This window comes from Corvus cornix, chromosome 1, assembly GCF_000738735.6.
Source record: "Corvus cornix cornix isolate S_Up_H32 chromosome 1, ASM73873v5, whole genome shotgun sequence".
NCBI lineage: Eukaryota > Metazoa > Chordata > Aves > Passeriformes > Corvidae > Corvus > Corvus cornix.
In genome coordinates, this window is record NC_046332.1 from 84,336,611 (window position 1) to 84,356,349 (window position 19,739).

At 40.2% G+C, this 19,739-nt stretch overlaps 2 protein-coding genes across 5 annotated transcripts in view; one reads left to right on the forward strand and one right to left on the reverse strand.

The window, feature by feature from the left end:
- PPP2R3B (protein phosphatase 2 regulatory subunit B''beta) overlaps positions 1-6,952 on the forward strand; it is a 50,583-nt gene extending 43,631 nt beyond the window's left edge. For all 3 annotated transcript variants that reach the window (XM_010394169.4, XM_010394170.4, XM_010394171.4), the window contains 5 exons: positions 448-537; positions 1,225-1,400; positions 4,198-4,316; positions 4,401-4,507; positions 5,756-6,952. In XM_010394169.4, coding sequence (XP_010392471.1) covers positions 448-537; positions 1,225-1,400; positions 4,198-4,316; positions 4,401-4,507; positions 5,756-5,900 — 637 coding nt within the window. In that variant the 3' untranslated portion in view covers positions 5,901-6,952. The remainder of the gene's footprint in view (positions 1-447; positions 538-1,224; positions 1,401-4,197; positions 4,317-4,400; positions 4,508-5,755) is intronic.
- Positions 6,953-8,281: 1,329 nt separating this feature from the next.
- The window catches only part of LOC104686021 (cohesin subunit SA-2-like), a 61,745-nt gene continuing 50,287 nt past the window's right edge, over positions 8,282-19,739 (reverse strand). For both annotated transcript variants that reach the window (XM_010394172.3, XM_010394173.3), the window contains 7 exons: positions 18,952-19,053; positions 17,470-17,624; positions 17,239-17,367; positions 13,163-13,353; positions 11,895-12,069; positions 10,821-10,908; positions 8,282-9,295 (listed from right to left, as the gene is read on the reverse strand). In XM_010394172.3, the coding sequence (XP_010392474.1) occupies positions 9,287-9,295; positions 10,821-10,908; positions 11,895-12,069; positions 13,163-13,353; positions 17,239-17,367; positions 17,470-17,624; positions 18,952-19,053 (849 nt within the window). In that variant the 3' untranslated portion in view covers positions 8,282-9,286. The remainder of the gene's footprint in view (positions 9,296-10,820; positions 10,909-11,894; positions 12,070-13,162; positions 13,354-17,238; positions 17,368-17,469; positions 17,625-18,951; positions 19,054-19,739) is intronic.

Consider the following 19,739-nt stretch of genomic DNA (forward strand, 5'->3'; position numbering starts at 1 on the left):
TTTTATCTTCACATTTTCATTCAAAAACTTTTAGCTTGTGGAGTTCTATAAAGCTTTTAAGTTCTCATCACTTTTACCTGAATAGAAATTCTAAAAAGCATATGTACTTGTATATAATATATCATCAAAAATTATTTGAGATGGCTCTTCTGTTAACAATTAAGCAGCGGCATTGCTGCCCAGGGAGAAAAGCTGTAAGTCCTGGAGAGGGTACTACCTTCCTCTCCAGTTGCCCTTTCCTCTTCACCATTGCATTAGAAACAGAACAGAGCACACAAGCTCCTTATCCTGAGTGGTCAGTGAACTCTGTCATAAGTCACCTTATGAACACTTCATCGTTTAGGAGTAAATAGTTAGTAGCAACAAGGAAAACAATCCTAATTTTGCTTTGTAAAAGCTAGGTGTTCTAAAATAAATTTTCTATCTTATTCCTCATTGGCCTTCAAGAGGTAGAAAAGCACAAAAAGATGGGAAGATTAGCTACGCTGATTTTGTCTGGTTTTTGATATCCGAAGAGGACAAGAAAACACCAACTAGGTAAGAATTAATTTGTTTTAACAGAAACAAAGACTGACTTTGTTTTTCCAGCCCTTAAATGGGGACCACTGATGAACAGCTGCAACTCTAATGGAAGAAGCTAAACTATAAAAACATGAGTGGAAAACTGGCCCAGTTCTTTGCATCGTCCTTATTTATCAGTGTCTGCTGTTGTTGTTGCTGTAGAAGTCTATTTGAATGACTTTTAAGAGGCTAATTCAATGTTATTGTTCCATAAGTTGTATGTGGCCTATTTATGAACAGGGCCATACATTAAGGACATTGCAGCTGTTCCATGATGCCAATGATTTTGGGAAGCTGTGCAGCTACTATTAGCTGCATGGTACTGATAAGAAACCTATCATGTGACATATCACTTGTTCAATATGGAAACAAGCCCAAAATACTGAAGTTTTCATCAATTTTTCGTTGTCTCCCTTGATATTTTGACGTAAAATGATGTGTTTTAGTCTTCTCCTTTACACCATTAACAAATGTGTTTTCAAATGCAATAATGGATGGCATAGCAAATACCAGCAACTCTTAGCACAGTAGGTGGTGTTTAATGACTTTGTATGGATTAGTGGAATGTAGTCTTAAGTCTACTTTTGCCTTTAAAAGAGGCAGCATGAATTCTTGAAATGCTGTAGTAAGTTTGTCTCTTTGCTCTTAATGACCAAATTTCAGCATTGAATACTGGTTCCGCTGCATGGACCTTGATGGGGATGGTGCTTTGTCTATGTATGAATTGGAATATTTTTATGAAGAACAGTGCCAAAAATTAGATAACATGGCCATAGAACCTTTGCCATTTGAAGACTGTCTGTGCCAGATGCTGGATCTTGTAAAGCCACAACATGAAGGTAATAAAATCCTCTTCCATCTGTAACTTCTTGCCTCTCTGGATTTAGGAGTCAGTGCAGCCTTAAGAGCACTCAGTTGGTCATACAAATAAAATGCCTTGAGGTTGTCTTCTCACTAAAGTCTATTAAATCTTAATAATCGATCAGTCTTCCAACAGCAGGCAGGCATTCTTTCCATACTAAAATTTAATAGGCTGCTTTCAAATTCCTTGTCAGCTTTTATTTTGTGCTTTTAGCCACATTTAGTCTTAAGTGATACCTTGTCACTGTCTAGCTGAGGTGAGGCTCTCAGCAAAACCTCTTGATGGTTCACTCATTTCTCACCTGCTCCAATGTTCATTTAATTGAGTTTCTCTGGAGGGAAGAGTTTCAAAACAGGGTTTGTCCCTTAGACCAGTATTGACTTATTTTACATTAGAAGCCTAAGCTGTCCTTAGGAAATTCATGACAAGGGGCTTAAAATTAACAGAATAATAAACTGTTCTGAGTTTTTGGCTATTTTTTACACTTATTTGGACTTTCATAGACCTGCGTTCTACTCCTGCATTTGACATTGTATCATGTCTAGATGATGAAACTTCAGTTTATATTTTACACCTAAAAAAACCTTAAGAAGTGAGCATGATGTTCTAGACAATTATGGTTAGAAAAAAAAACCAATTACTAAGTCTTGCTTATTGCCCACTTTCTTTCTAATATTAAGAATATTTAAATTACAAGAAACTTAAATTTTTTTAAAGACACTTGTCATTTATTGAGATGTCAGTTTTTGCATGCTGAGAGAATTGAAATGGCTAAAACTAGAACATAAAGCTTGATATATTCTTATTTAAACCAAGCTGAAAGGAATTTGCTAGATGAAAACACATCTCTAAAGGCAGATAAAAAAAATTGTAAATGAAAAAGGAATGTTATGTGTGATTCATCTGAAAGCTCAATCCCTGATATCAGTGGAATGAAGTCTTAGACCAACATTGTATAATGCATGGGGGCTGGGGGGCATTTAAGAGGAAGTGAGGCAAGCTCTGAGAAGCACATTTATGTTACATGGTTGCTCACAATCACCTCCTGAGCTCAGTAGTTCCCTTCCAGTTCTATGTTATGCTTCTGAAAAGCAGACATTTACAATAATATTTCTGTTCTGCATTTCAAATGAAACAAGATTGATATATCTCTTCTATGTCATGAGGATGATAAAAGAAGGCTATCAAACACAACCAAGATGAGTTATTTAGGGTAATAAAAATGAAAGCCAGTTGAGAAGGCTTGATTTTTTTTTTTTTTAGTAAAAATTGAATTATGTTTAAAAGGTGGATTTAAAAAAAAACTTCTGTTTTTCTAATACAAAAAACTAGCAGTGTAAACTGATGTTTCACTTTGTAGACTTGAAACAAAAGAAGACACTTTCATAAAGTTATGGCTAAACTGCGATACACTTTCTATAAAATGCTCTGTGTACAGAAAAGCAAGCTTTAATTTCTGGAGACCTGAATTAATTACTTTAATTTCACTCCTGTTTTGTTGGTGTTTGAGAGACAGTGGTAGGCATCCACATGAGAGTTAAGTGTCTAAGCTCCCATTGCAATAAATGGAAACTGGAGAGCAAATCAGTGAACCAAATATAGGAGTCTAACTTAAACTGGGAGCTTATGTAACTAGGATTCAAATCATTTGCTTGGTTGTGGAGAGCTGCTGCCACTTGAGATGGTGCAGTGCTTCAGACATCTGTGTGGGTCTGACAGATACGGCACAGGTGCCACGGGGGATTTGTGTTGTTCTGGAGCACCAGCTATGAGCCAGGCACAACGCACTGGGGCCCTTCATGACAGATGCAACCATGTACAAATGGGATTTAGATTTTGCTTCCCTGTGATGTCCTTGAGTTACACTTTGTTAGAGACTGGGACAGTGTGCTGAGGAAATACTGGTCCAAGTCTGGCTTTTATTGAACTCTTCCATAACATCTTCAGTTAGCTCCTATTTGATTAACAATGGAAGATTGTCTGTATTCCAGGTGAATCAATAAAGGGGAGTTTTAAGGATAGTCATCTGTCCTCCCTTGTGTATCTCATACTTTTTAGCCTTTCTGCAGAAGCTTTAATATTCTGCTTTGAAATAGGGTAACATTTCTGAGCAACCTGACAAATACTTCTAATGCTTAACACATCCATTGATTTGAGTCTTTAAAGTATCACACTATAAAAATCAAACAAAGCACCTCTGAGCATTTAGCTTTCCTCTCAAGCAATAAATATTGATCAGACTGGACAAGTGTGGCAACCTTGACTCTATGAAAAATTCATCTGTATGAAGCATAGTCACACACTGTCATTTCTGTCATACATTTGTCTGCTCAAGTCAGGGAGGAGAGAGGGCTGCTGCCATAGGAGATTCCTACCTGCTACCCAAGCACTCCTTGGGAAGGAATGGCTAATTCACTGGAGACTTCTATCTGTTGAAGAAGCTTAAACTAATACCTTCAATGATTTTTAATAGCTAAGGGAGGTAGACTGCATCTCACTCCAATATACTGACGGGCTGTGGGATGACAACCATAGCAAGGAAAAAAATCTGAAACATTTAGAAGTTTTGTACACTTTGAAGGACGTATCTCTAGGTTAGAGTATTTCATCTGTTTGCATCTCTCCCATTGCATTGAGCATCAGTGACAAATGTTCTTGAGCAGTGATGACTGAGTAATGATAATGTACCTTTTGATTCCTCCACTTTGGAGAAGGGATAACTTCAGCTCTAATTATTTTATCTTAATTATCTTATCTCATAATCTTCTTTACAGGAAAAATTACTCTTCATGATTTAAAGCGATGTAAGTTGACAAATGTGTTCTTTGATACTTTTTTCAACATTGAAAAATACCTTGACCATGAACAGAAGGATCAGTTTTCTATGTTGCGGGTGAGTACGAAGCTCTAAAAGTCTTTACAGCAACGTGCTTAGCAATTAATATTTTTTTGTATAACATGCAATGTGATTGTTTAGGATGGTGAAGGTGAAAGTCAAGAGGTCTCTGACTGGGAGAAATATGCTGCTGAAGAGTATGATATCTTGGTAGCAGAAGAGGCAGCAAGTGACCAGTGGAATGACGGGTAAGGATGCAGCAGAAGGGTTGATAGGAATCCTCTCTACTAAAGTAGAGCCTCACCACCACTGTCATTCATTTAAAAAAGACAAGACAAATCCTTCTCAAAATATGTAATTAACTGTGTGTGAGACTACCAAGTACACATGTGTGAGCCAAAATTCTTACTCTGAAATATACATCTCTTTTTACAAACCCTGGTTTTTAAATGTGTAACTTGGTGAATTAAACCTTCAGATGACTTTTGTTTTCTGTTTAAATCAGTGGTGAACTCATGGGAGAAACCCAAGGTGCTGCTCTATTTTAGTGCTCATAGTGGATTCTTTTTAACTCTTCTTTGCCCTATGTCTTTCTCTGAAAGAACAACTCTAATCAGCATGTAATGCCTTCATAAAGCAGTTTTAAAGAACAGATACTGCAGTATCTAAAGCTTATTCTCCGCACAGTCAAGTAGATGGAAAAAATCATGTGATGAGATTCAGTAGTGGTTGGGAAGACATGCATGAACCTGAGTCACCCTAACCCCGGAAATGGTTAGTTCTTTAATCTGCCACCATAAATCTCCACAGAGACTTCGTGTTTTTCAAGCACTATGAATTATAGATGGATCCCACGTAAAGTGTTAAAGCTAACCTTTTTTAAATACCAGCCTTCACTGGCTTGCATTAGTTAAACATTACATTTCATTATCCATCTATTCATCTGCATCAGCAGCAGGTAGTTATCAATAATTTCTGCATTAACAGTTGGCTTTTGCTTTCCAGCATCTGCTTAAAAGCACAGTTGCTATCGCTTCGTGGTGCTCAAACACATGTCAGGAAGAGCCTCAATCCAGTATTCCCTCCTGTTTGTCAAACCTACTGCAGCTCTATTCTGTTCTTCCTAACTGAGCTTCATTTCAGCTTTCTTGAAAATAACTTGAGGGGTTTTTGGCAAGTACTTGAAGTCTTGCATTTGACCATTTCTAGCCTATGAGTAGTCCACTGGAGCAGTGTGTCACTGTGTGCTTTGAATCCTTTCAGTAGAGCTGCATATTAGACTGCAAAGTTTGGCATGTGGTAGGAGAGTAAGCTACCTTAAATTCAGGGAATTATTACAGAACCCTGGTCCTGTTCTGGTTATGTTTCTTTATTATAAATATAAAATATTGAAAAGTATGTTCTTCCTGCAGCTGCCTTGTTAGTGGTCCAACATTTAGGCACTCTCTGCATAGACTCCTTCATTTTCTTTTTTTTTTTTTTTTGTCTGCTTCTAGGTATGAAGCAGAGCTGAATCCTGTAGACCATCAGAAGGCCAGTGTTCTAAAGTATCAAATGGAGAAAAGACCATTTTTTGAAATGCCTTCCCATCTGGCTGATGTAGACTTGGATGAATATGACTATGATGAGGATTTTGAGTAGAGGTTACTTATGGTCGGCACTTGCAGAAGAGAAGGGACAGTCTGCAGCAGGTCTGCTACACACTGATACATTTCACTGGGGTTTGTTTCCAGGAAGTCAGCTTAGTTTTGTGCTAAAAATATTTAATCACTACACTACCTTTTAAGTAAAAGAAGCGCATTTATACGGAATGATGAGATTTTTGTATTTATTCAATAGTTTATAGTTTGTAAAATAGATTAAAATATTTATTTACAGATGTTGCATAATTCCTTTTTGGAAGAATAACAATATTTGACTTAAGAGAAAAGTAATCTGCTGTTTTTAAGAGAACTGTATAATTCTCTCAAAGTTGATGTGTGGGGCACTGACCATCTCCATCTCACCTGTGAACAGGTATTTCTGTCCTGGTATGGGAGGTAAGGAGACAATTTATACCTGCAATGTGCTCATGCTCATAGACAGCCCTATTTTATGCCTTGGCAAGGAAAAGACATGACAATGAGTGCACAGTTCAGCACTCATTTACAAGCAGAGTTTTGTCTGACAAGCTGTGCGTATTAGTAGAATACAAGGAAAGTGAACACCCAAGACAAGCTGTTTTTCTTCCCTCTGTAGTCCTTGTTTGCCCCAACTTTAATTTTGTGTGCCCTTTTAAACTTCAGTCTTTTCATTGATGTTAATCATAAAAAGATTATTTAACAATGAAGTCTGAGTGTTCATACTTGATCCAAAATGGGTGTGATAATTCATGTAGAAGGAACCAATTTTTTTTTTAAATCCTTTGTATAAATGTTACTTGATCAGTGATGTGCACTAATTTGTTGTGGGCATTCAGTGCTTTTGTCTGTCCTCCCCTTTGCTTGTTTGCTATTGACACATTCCATGGATATTCATCAGTGTCACAGCAGCTTGAAATTGTTGCCTCACTCTTAACTGTTAAACAGGTTTTGTTGGGAAAAAAAATGTACAAAAAGATGTAAGTTATTTTTTTGGTTGCAGTGTAGATCTTTTAAAATGTTTAAAAAACATGTTTGTATTTTCAAATAAAGATTTTCATACATGTAATTTAACATGTTTGTTACATACTGCACACAATTCATGTCTTACTGTTAAAGAACCATTCACCATAAGATGGGTTACACAGGTATTGCAGTCTGGTTGGGTAAGTACAAGCTGCATATTCAAAGCAATCTGCCTCTAGCAGGTTTTTCATCATCCAAAAGAGAGTATTGCAGAGCAGCTGGGAGAAACCTGTTGTGCTCTACTCATCACACCAGCTCCTGCACAAACCTACACACCTGTGTATAAAGAAACTCGTTGCGGAAGTGCTGGTGAATGTTACTGAGGAAAAAAGTCATTTTAATACCATTTGAAGGATCTTTTTTTTTAAAAAAAAGATAAGTGGGTTGATTATTCCAGTTTTAATAGAGACTCACCAATGTCAGATTTCCCTTGTGGTGGCTGGATACTTTTCACTTACTGCCCATGGTGTGGGGCTTTTCAACAGTAAAGATACACAGAGCATTTCTGTTAAGCTCTGTTCCCTCAGGGAAAGGATGACCAACTGGCTTTCCAGAAGATGATCCTGAGCCCCTGTTGCAGTGCAGGAGAGGCTTTTTTCTACCTGCTGCTTTTTTCTACCTGAAACCCTTCCTAAAAAGGGAACTTGTATCTGGGCAGTGAACAGCCACAGGCTTTTCCAGCATACAGTGACATGTCTCTGTCACACAGCACTACGGTGCAGGGTCGATCTCTTCTGCAGAGCCTGTAGCTGCTGTTGCCACTTTGTGTTTAATGAAGTGCCTGTTAAATCCTGCTCTCTATTATACTTGTGCTAACCAAGTCCCCTCTTTTCTAAGTGGAACGCATCCTGTTGTTACTGTAGAAGTCCATTTTCTTGAAATACATGAGCTTTTAAGGATTACTGGACCTTGCCCTTGCAGGGTAATTCCCAGCCCTAGCCCATTGTTACAAGAACTAAAGCTTCCATATGCTTGATGTGGTTCCAGGTGTAACTGTTTTCTTAGTCAAGCTCTATTCTGCCTACCTGGTGAGTGCTTAGGCCTAGATACACAAATCGTCCACAGATGGATGAAGGAAACATCAGTACCCCAGTCCAGGTAGGGGGAGTTACTGATTGAATCAGAGGAGACCTGACAACCACATTATGTGGGGAGTGGTACCTCAGCCCCTACACCCACCCAGGCAAAAGGAAACATCATGGATTCACTGTGGCTACTCCAGTATACCCACTACCTGGGCAACAGTCATGGCTTTCACTTCCATCTTCATGGGAACTCCCTGCTCAGCCTGTAAAATAAACACAACTGCAAAGGCCAGCACACATCGCTGCCCTTCTTTCTTCAGACACAGTGTAGGAGTATCACTTGCACATTCAGTACAGCAATAGTTCTGTAGTTTATTTACACAGTTACAATCCAAAATATATATATATATATATATATATAAAAAATAAAGCTGATATGATTACTGCAATGTACAATTCCAGAGAGCAGTGAGAAGGGTCAGTTGAAAGCAGCCCACCCTCCCCAGCCTAACTGCCACTGAAACATTCTTGGGTGAAGATCATTTGCAAATTCTTAATGCAAAAACCCCTATTTTTGAATGGCCATATTTACAGTCTATTTACATTGTCTTTCCAAGCTTTTTCCAAGTAAACACCACAGGTGCTCATGGTACAAAGGTCTTCTTCCAGAGGAAAATAGTCAGCTGGTCCACAGTTGCTTTCTTTGTTACTTTGAAACCCTGACACAAGTTTCCCAGGAACATGTCCTGATGCCTACAGACCACTAACCACATCTCTCTAAGCAATGGAATATAGAAATACTTTCAGCTGATTGTTCCAGGTTTTCCATTTTACAGGCAGGAAATGGCATTTGCCATCACCCAGCAGGTCCCAGTGTTCACAGCTGAGCCAGGCTCCTTTCTCCCCTGCACTGGGTGCAAGGAAGCACATAGCTCTCCATTTGGTTATCTCAAACAGTACAGAACACAGCCAGCAGAGCACTGCCCCCACATGCTTCAAACACGCTTGTCTCACCTGGTTCACAGTGTCTGATGTGGTGTTTGTCAGTACACTGATTCCAGTCCTTCAGCTGGGAGTTTTTCCAAGGCAGCATCAAGGATCAGGATGCAGCTGAGTAATGATGCTCAGAATACCCAACCCTAGACTTGCAGCAGCCACCTCAGTAACTCCCACAACCAGCAATGGTGAGAAATCAACCACAGTGCTACAAACTGGTTCTGAGTGGATGCCCACAGGCACAGAGACAACTTGATCCATGTCTCTGCCACCTCAGCTGATGCCCTCACACCACATTGTCAAGTTAAACAATTTGCAGAAAAAAAGTGTGTGCTTCACTTCTGTTCATCCTCTCAGTGTCTTAAATGTCCTATATCACAAGAAAAAAGAGATTAAGTCAGTCGTCTACTATGATGGAGATGTCATGTAAAAGCCCACAAGGAATCTGAGTAACTGTGTAGCATCTAACCATTCAGCAGCTTAGCCATAGAGACAGCTCTTGTATAGAACTAGAGCTTCCACAAAAGGAAAGAAGTATTTCCATACCCCAAAAAGCCCAGAAAAGGCACTACTGGGAAAGGCACCATACTGGATAAGTAGTGCATTTTCTGTATGGCTTCGATCTTTGTCCATGGAGTTAAATTCTTCTATTTTCAGTAGGAGCTGCTTCAAGTACATGGCCAAACTGTCCACATTTTAACATGCATATGACTGAAAGAAAAGGTAGAAGTCCTTCCTTCTTTCCTTCTAGTCCTCTTTAAAAATAAAAGCCCACCATGTGTAAAAAACTATTTGCTGAACTTTACAGGAAAAACTCATTTAAAAAGTCAACAATCATGAATGTGGTTGTTAGATCCCAGATAACCAGAGTCACTGGAAATCAAGGGGTTTCCTGACTTACTGCAGAAATACTGTCTGCCAAACACTTCAGTTATGTTCTGAAGTGCAGAGAGCAGGGGGAAATACAGGAGAAAAACCTGAAGGAACTGCTTAGCCCCCTGTAGAGGCTGACAGAAACCTTTAGGGGGCAGAAGGGTTGGGATTAGCTGCAGCACAGGAAAAATCATGGCCTTTCTTCCACCCCCCCGCCCCTTTCCTTGTACAGTCACTCCACAAGACCCTGCTGTACAATGTCCTGTTTGAGTCTTTGCACTCCAGTGGCCCAAAGGACTGAAAGTCCTTCCCTGCAGCAAGGATCCAGTCCAGGGCTGAGCTGAGACCCAGGCAGACAGCTGCAGCTCTGCCAAACTTGGACCCCAAAGGCAATCAGTGCTCACAAGACAAGCCCCTGGCTCTGCTGGTTGCCACTCCAAGCCCACAATGTTCTCATGCTTCCCTTCAAATCCCCAGTTTGTTCAGGGACAATTTAATCTGCCCAACAACCTTGACTGGAAAAGAAACATGGGATACTCTAGCAAGAGCCCTGGGCTGACCAGTGATCAGACACATTCCAAGTCTTTCAATCCAAAGAACACAATGCAAACACCATTTCTGAAGCAGATCTTCCCTGCAGGCCATGCAGCAGTGCCATCTCTGCAATGTGTCAGTAACACGAAGCAACTGCAGCAAATGGCTCCTAATCAGGAAGCTTCACAGTATGGGAAAAAAGGAAATGGGATCCTCCTCTTAATGCATCCTAAGTGACATTCAATCCTTAGGAATGACCTAAGGATGTCTAGATGCTACAATAAGGATTGCATTAAAAATGTAGATTGAGCTGAAGGAGGAAACTACAGCTGCAGCGGGAAGAAGGCAATCCCCCTTTTCTCATCCTGAAAAAGGCAACAAAAGAGCAACCCCCTTTGCTGCTACACGGCTACCCAGGAGGCTCTGACCTGACATCCACCCACCTCAACTACAGCTGTCCTCAGAGCTGGAAAACCAGCCAGAATTACCTGGTCTGTACCAACAATGTCAACATCTTCAATTGTGTCTTCTGCTGGACCCTCCTCGGAGACATCTTCTGTCTTAATCTCATCTTTGCTAGAAATGAAAAACAAACCAAAAAATAGCTAAGTCTTGAGAAATCTCGTAACAGAGGCTGCACATGGCACAAATGTGCTTTAGGCAGTGTATTTCACATAGTAAGATCTGCTGCTGATATCCATGTAAGGTAGCCTAAAATTACTGGCCCAGAATTTCCCAGTATGAAACAGGTTATGCTCTGAGGAATTTTCAATAAAGCAGTTCAGAAACAAAACATTGATTTAAACAGGGGCTACCTTGATGTTTAATGAATTTTTGTTCTATTTTACTTGTATTCACTATGTCCATTTAACAAGTATTCTAAAACCTGGAAAAATATGCATCTTCCCAGAATTTGTGTTTCACCTTTTAACCTACTAATAAGGGAAATAGCACCTAACACCTCAATAAATTAACTGAATTGAAGGCAAATACTGCAACTGAGCACTTTGCTCAAAAGTAGACTGCAGACTCCCTATTTCTGCAACACCTGTTACATCCAAGTTGTGTGGGGTTTCACTTGGGCACGTGTGCATGCCACACACCAACACTTCTCTAAAAGAAAGCCACTGGGTACACAGTAGTTGATAGCAGATCTGCAGAGACAAGAATCCTCTTTCATTTCCAGAGATGCAGAAAACACTTCTTGTCTGGCTCCAGCAAACAGCCAGAGAGTAACCCACACCACAGCACTCCAATCTGGACATGGGAAGTAGGACAGGGAATTTTCCTCCATCCTTGTCTTTTTCTCTGTACACTCAGTATTACTCCAAGAAAGCACAGAAGCCCTGTGACAGTGGCAGAAGAAAGCAGCAAATGTAGATACCGGACTCGGAAAGAAAAAACCCCAACCTGTCCTTGGGACGCAGCCCGTAAGAAAGACAGGAGGGGCACACACCCTTAGCTCATGAAGTATTAAAAAAACAGAAGCAGAGGTGGATAGAGAGACCCCAAGCATCAATGTAAGAACAGGTGAAGGAGCTTGTAAAACATCAAACTCTCACCAGTATCTTCTGCGCAGCCCTCCTGGACAAAGGAATGGCAAATGCTCCTGCAAGCGCATCTCTCGAGATTTCAGCCTCTTTCTGCTTTTCCCTGCTGAGGAGGGAAGCTGGGAAGCACCCTGCTGTTCCAGGGCTTTGCTTGCTGCTTCAGTCTGGCTGGTTTCAGGCAAAGACCCTGCAACAGAGAGTGAACATAGTTGTTCTTCAGCCTCACCCTCAGAGGTCTTGAGATGGACATTTCCAATATGTTCCCCACAGCAGTGAAACAATCGGGCCAAGCTTAAAAGGACATCTGGAGCAAAGCATTCATTTATTGAAGGAGACAGCTAAAAGCCACTTAAAAGAAAATCCATTTAATTTGCCCACTGGTCATTTTTGCAATCTAGATTTATTAACTTGGCCCTGGTCCATAGCTGCTATCAGTACTGCTGAGTCTCTATAATGCCCAAGAAAGGAGGGCCTGTGGGGACACAAAGGAACCAACTCTCTGAAGGCAAGTCACTGAAAAGAAGATTTATGAGAAAGAATGAGAAAGAAACTAAAGGACACTGTGGAAAATTTTCCTTTCCTCCACATACAACTGCACATGCCCGTAACACTTAGCATTTTTATTAGCAATTGTTTTCATAATGGCTTTATTACATTTTAACTAAGTCCCACCATATCCATGCAGTGAATACTTCATTACAGATTGGCAGTCCATTAATGCTGCTAAAGCCTGGATACAGCCCATCTAACTATAACTCTTTAAGGTAGGAGTATAATCTTACAGGCTCCCTAGAAATTCAACAGAGAGAAAAACCCTAGAAGATGACTTGGCCCAGATAATCTGGCCTGAAGATCTGAGTCAACTCCTGGAAATACCTCTCCTGTCTCAATTATCTACAGGGCCTAAAGCAACAATGCCCTTAAGTTAACAATTAAAAGCAATCAACCAAGTCTCAGTGCCTCAGACAAATGCCAGATGTTAGTACACAGCAGAATTCAGATAATCTTGAATTCTTGTCACTCGGAGTCCTCAGCCCAACCTTGCTGCTATTGAGTGATCAAGGGACCTTTAACAACAACAAAGCTGAAGGCAAAAACCACAGTTCAAGCTGGGAAGTCCCCAACATCCAACACATCGTGGTACTGTACTGCCAATGCAAAGCATGAAATATGTTTTAGCACGTGCAAATTTGCTAAAGCAAAGCAAAATAGCAAATACAGCAGTTTTGTCACACAGACAACAAAAATACAGCTGATCAAGAACTGGGAAGTTTTCATACCATTAGACAATTTCCTTTTAAAAGAAGATGTCTTAGATGAGCTCACGGGGGGCCACTCTCCCAAACTGCCGAAGACAGAGCTCTCCTCATCTTCATTTGCCAATAAAGAGTTTCTGTACCAGACCAAGGGCTGCCATTCGTCTCCTCTGCAGGGCAGTGGCTCTGTTATGTACCTCTGTAAGTAACTGTACCTGGGACAAAAACAAAAGCAAGCATAAGGATACTCACTGTCCTTCCCTTCAATATCTCGGGCAGGTATTGCAAGAAAGTATTTTCACTTTACTCTCCAAAGGTGCATACAGAACTGTTGAAGAGAGGGCACCCCTTTCCTCTGAAATACCTGACATCTCTGAAATATCTATTTAAAATGCAGATGTCTTCAAAGCTAAAAGAGTGCTTGAGTTTTTAGCATTAGAAACAACACTAGACCCACAGAAATTACAAAACTATATCAGCCTCTAGAAAGAGTTTCCTGTGCAGGGAAAGTCACTGCCAATTGCTGCTGACAGTAGCAACCTGAACAAAGCAGAATTCTATGAGGAGTCACCTCTTCTCCTGGTGGCTTTTTCTGCCTCATGGACTGCAACACAAGGTGAGAGACGCTCCCTGTGATTCAGCAGTACAGGAAACAGTACAGGTCAGGCAATGGGGTTTTTACACCATGAGTGCCTGTTCTGTCAAGGTTAAAAACAAGAACAACCAATTAAACCATTTTTCTATATTATCAGCTCAAACTTAATCCAATTCTCACAGCTTTCCAATAAAATGTCAAGTGTCTGCAAGAAGCAGTTAACTGCTCTGCAGTTGTGACAACACATGGGATGTGGGAAACATTGTCTCGAGCCCTGTTCTGTCTGAATCGATCCAGAGACTTGACACTGGGCCTTCCTGAATCCCAGGTGAAGTTATCACCTTTCCTGGAGCAAAAAGGCCTTCTTCAAATACTCTGTTTGAAAAACAGGACATTTCTGATGAAGTCTTTCTGACCCATTCCTACTTCATAACCATAAGAAAAAAAATCAAAGTCTGACTCAGGTTTAGAAACTGGATATTCACCACATTTCAGCTACAGTTCATCACTTTAAAATCAAGCCCAGTGTTGTTAAAACAGACCCCACCTTAGCAAATACCAGAAGTGACAGTTTTAACACCAGCCTGTACAACATATTATTCTTTTTTTTTATTTATTAGGAGAGTGGCCTGGAAAATATCAGACGTTTCATTTGCTTTGCAAAACAAGAAAACCAGTGCTGAGAGGAGGTCAGGGTAAGCACCGACTCTGAAACAATTAAGAGTCCTGGACTCTGGGGGCCCCAGGGATCAAGAAATCCTGGTAATGGAATTTGTTGGTTTCAAACAAGCACATATTGTAACTACAGTTTCAGGGTCTAATCCAACTGCTATCAATGTCAATGGAAAGACTCCTACTGATTCAGGAATCAGGCCCTTCATGCTGCTTGCTATTCAGCAATTCATTTCTTGTGTGCATTTTGTGGTACAGAGCAATTGACAAGCCAAGTGTTTTACTGCTATAGCCTGGGCAATTACAGGGGAGAGGGTTAAAGTCCATATACTTTGATGGTGTTGAAATATAGTCTTTCCTAACAAATGCCCATATTCTGTATCTCATCTGTTACAGGTACATTCACATAACATACAGACCTGGACATCAATCCTATGATTAATAAGAAAAATGAAAATAACCAGATGTTTGTTTCTCAAAGTTCATGTTGACCTAAAACATTCCATCCAGTAATTTATGATGGAGCTAAACCTAAATATTTCTAAGAGGAAATATAATCTCCAGCCTCTGCAAGGCACTTTAGGCCTCCCAGAATAGAAACTGTTATTCTAGAAACATAGTATGAACATACTTGTGGATAAATTGCAATTTCCCTTCTAGTGAATTTTATTGTTTTCCATTTGTTCCCAGCAGCAGAGGGAAGGCCCAAAGCAGTAAGAACTGAAGTCAAGTGCATTCCCTGCTAGGTTCTGTAATGTCCCACAAAACTTTTCCATGAATAAACCTACCTGAATGTATCAAATGTATCTGATACATTCAGGAATATACTTCCAGAATATATCCTCTGATCAAGAGGTTAAATATAGTCCTAGGAAAAAAATTATCATGATTTAGCTTTAATCTGCCCCCATCAACAATTAAATATTTTCCTCTTGTTCAATTAAAAAGTACTCCCAGGAGGTAAATGAAATGATACTTTTTCAAGGATGGTTTAACAGAAAACTACTTATTGCACGGGTGTCACCACAGATGATTACAGGTCTTTAAAATACAGACAACATGGACAGAGTTACACAGAAACTGTCCAAACTGGGGCCTGGAGCACTTCCCTATGAAGACAGGCTGAGGGAGTCCAGGTTCAGCCTGGAGACGAGAAGGCTCTAGGCAGGACTTACAGCACCTTCTAGTGCCGCCAGTCACCGCAACATTCTAGTACCTAAAGGGAGCTGACAAGAGAGCTGGAGAGGGACTTTCTATAAGGGCATGTAGAGATAGGACAAGGCTTTAAATGGCTTTAAACTGAAAAAAAAGCAAGTTTAGATGAGATATTAGGAAAAAATCCTTGACTGTGAGGGTGGTGAGGCACTGGAACAGGTTGCCCAGAGAAGCTGTGGACTCCCCATCCCTGAAGTGTCAAGGCCAGGTTGGATGAGGCTTTGAGCAACCTGGTCTAGTAGAAAGTGTTCCTCCCCATGGCAGGGGGGTTGGGACTGGATGATCCTTTGGCTTCTATGAAAACCAATTTGAGTAGCAGATCTTAAAGAGTCTCATCTGAGAAAAATGCAAGAATAGAAAATGAAGTTATCCATACCCATAGGTTGTCCACTTTAGGTTTCTCAGGGTTTGTAATCAGTGTATGTTGACTATTTTTCTTCTGCATTTTGCATTCCAGCTTTGAATCAATTTTTTCAAATGAATTGTCTGTGTTGCTGGCAATCATTAGTAAATTGTGTCATGTGAAGTAACAGGAAAATAGACATTTTACCATTCTTGACCCAGATTACGTAAAACCTGTTCTATGATTCCCATGGAAGTTATCCTCCAATTTAAGACAAAGTGACATGGGAACAAGCAAGTTACACAGAGCTCAGAAAGATGTGATGGTTGTTTTTTTCCATTTCTGCTGACTTCCGTTCAAAAGTAAAACTTTTCTTGTCATGTACTGGAGTGATATGCTCAGAAATGCAAAAAGGCAGATGTGTCTTAATGGTTCATCTTACATTCCCATGTCTTCAAATATGCTTTCTGGAAAATGGAAATACCTGTTTTTTACAGTATCTGTAACTAAAATACTGAAGTACAGAGATCCAGATCCAAAATGAACAGCACTGACTAAGGAAGTAATGCTAAAGGTCAAATAGAAGGAAGAATGTTACTTCTGTCTCCAGATGACCAGAGCTGAGGCAAGTGAAGAAGGGAATACTCATGCATCTCTCCATTCAGGTGCATAATACCCCATTGATGCCAAAGGAAGGCTATCATTCTGACAGCATTAAATGAAAATATTTAAACCACTGTAAACCATGGGCCCACTGGATCAGGGCATATTCCCATGTAAATAGCAAATCCTTGGATTTAAATATCTATATTATGAAGAGTGTCACATATATTTCTATTCCAAATATGTTCCACAGAATTCACATAATTGAGGCCTGAAGCTGTGGAAATAGATAATTACAAAATAATGATCCGTGCATTACTTCTTCCACAAACTTTTGATTTACTCTTCTGTTCAGAAAAGCATTCCTGCCACTCCACTAACCAGTCAAGTCGCAAATCTCTCCCACCAAATTAACAGTTTTTCCTTTAGAAGAATTGCCATATGTGGCCACAACTAAGCGTAAGAAAGATCTAGAATGCATCTTGCGCATACAATCTGAAATAACTCCTACTACAAAATTCAACAAGGGTGTCTCAGCCTCAGGGGCAGACTGATGTAAGAGGTTGTCTGAAGAGCCCTTGAGCAAATTCCACCACACTGAAGTTCAAGTGTCCTTTGTACAGGGATACATAAATCACACACTGTACGATGGCGTACAAGAACTTAACTTACACTAGTCTTTTGTCTGGCTTTAGCAGCTTGTTGGAAAATTCACTGATGATTACCAGAAAGCTCAAGTTAGGAGGCAAGCATTTTCCATCTACTCCAGTAGCTCCTTGAAAAGCAAATTCAATCCCTTCCCTATTGAAAGAAAAACAGAAAAGAACAGAGTAATAAAGCAGATAAAACAGACAACTAACAAAAGCAATGACCATGGACAAGGTGATGTTACATGGCACATACTTGTGTATCATGGCTATAGATTCTCTAGATTTCACTTGGTCCCAACCAAATGTTAGTGAAAAGCGACGAGCAAGTTCTTTGATGTTTGTAAAGGAAGCAGAGGAGAAGTCCACACCACTACTGCTGTCTTGGTTTTCTGCATGTGTCTGAAACAGCTGCAAGAGAAGTCTCAGATAAGCAAACACAGGTAATCCTATAGGGAAACAAAGCACCAGGCAGACAGAGAGACAGGCACAGCAAGCAAGAGTCACCTCACACAGACAGAAGCCTTACAGAAGAGCTGGTAAGTTGTGCTTCTGAAGCACACGAATGGAACAATGACAATGAACTGACACAAAGGACACTGTTGTGCTCATAAGACAGGCACAAATCAAAAAACAGAAATAAAAAAATGATATGCATAAAGAGAAAAGGGATTCCTGAAGACAATGGTCCCACTGATCTCATCTCCTCTTGCATCTTCTGAATCAAGCCCCAGAGGCCTAATTGGCCCGAGATGCTTTCAGAGTAGCACAATGCAGATACAAAACAGCAAGACTGGGAGCACCATAGGCCAATTTCGGAGAGTAAGATTAGGTCAAAAGCACACCTTGAGCTCAATTAACTGTGCTTTGGGTTGGTTTTTTTTCTAACAGAATATGGAAGGAGCTTGTTCTCATCAACCTGTTAACTTTCAAGGTCAAGTAAAGGCCAAAAAGGGCCTGTTGTCTATGTGATACCTAAACACAAAGTCCTGACTATGTCAGCAGAATATATGTAGCCAAATGCTGCTTAGACTGATCTAAGCTCAGATTTCAAGGGCTGGTTCACAGATCTAAGCCCTCGGCAGTGTGTGTGAAATAAGCAAAGCTCATGTGTCAGTATCCCCAGGAGGAGCCTGCTCTCTGGATTACAGCAGGCCAGGCTAGAAGCAGTTCTGACCACAGGCAGAGCTGGCAAAAGCAGCTGCTAAAATAGCTAACTGGCTATCAGTCAGCAGCTGCAAGCCCCAGCAACTGAGACCCTTCAGAAAAGCTGCAACCCACTTTCCTCCAGAAAAAAAAAGCTGAAAATACAGGGGGTTGGAGCTGAACATACATACGCACATCCATGGTTCCTCAAATCCAAAAGGAATTAAGGTAGCCCATAAAACACAGCATAATATCCTTAACATTTGTTAAGGTTAAGAGACACTTGCTGTGTCCCAAGAAACACTTCAGAACCTCACATCAGTTCTAACATACTATGCATTGGAAGATTAAAAACATGACAAAAAAAATCAGGGACAAAAGCACCTTTTAAAACAGATGTAGTGATTTGAAAGGAGTTTTAGTTATGACATGCAAAAACAACATAAACACAGAAAGTGCAGGAAAGGAAGTCATTTCTGTCGCTAGGTTTTCTAATGATTTTGAATTAATTATGGCATGGGAGGTAAAAATCTTCACTGTGACTACAGCTATCATAAGAGCCCCTAGCCTCTTACTTTAATCTTAACCTTACCTGCTGCAGACAGAGAATCAGTGTCTTGGCACTCTGAATTTTGTTATTGTGCCTCGTCTTGCTTAATGTTTCTTTAATTATGTCTCCAAAATCACTGTAGGTCTATCAACAGTAACAAAACAATTGAGAATTATCATTCCCCTTCTTTAGCACTGGGAGTACACAAACCACATGACTGTTCAAGTGACACAAGAAGTTCCTAAAACACTCCCAATATCAGAACATGCAAGTTAAAAGATGAAAACTGGACTTTTTATAATATTTCATATGTAAAGCAATGGTATGCTTCTTTAAGAGTAATGTGGGGATCAAAGATACACTGAAATTGTTAAGTATTAACAACTAATTGATTGTCAATTCTTAATTCATAATTAATTGTTAATTCTTAAAAAAGAGCAAAGCCTCACCAGGAGAGAAATAAGAGTCTTCTGTACTTTACCAGTGCTTGCCAATGAAGCAAAGCACAAGATTCATACTCAGGTATTTCCAAAGTTCTGTCAATTGACTCAAGGAAACTGCACACTCTGATGTTCTTGGCCCTCCTGAAACCCCCTTCAGAGTGGCTGAAGCTCTCCTAAACCCGGGTCATCTAAACCCTGGGACTCATGTGAAATGTAGGCACCTGCATATGGACTGTGTGAGCTGTATGAATTAAGCTGACCATTTCAGTGTGAGAACGTCAATAGGTGAAACACTCCCCAGCCATAAACTGCTGCTCTGCAGTGGCCTCTCTGGAGAAGCTGAGGAGCAGATGTCCAGACAGACATGTCCTCTTCTCAATTTTCAGT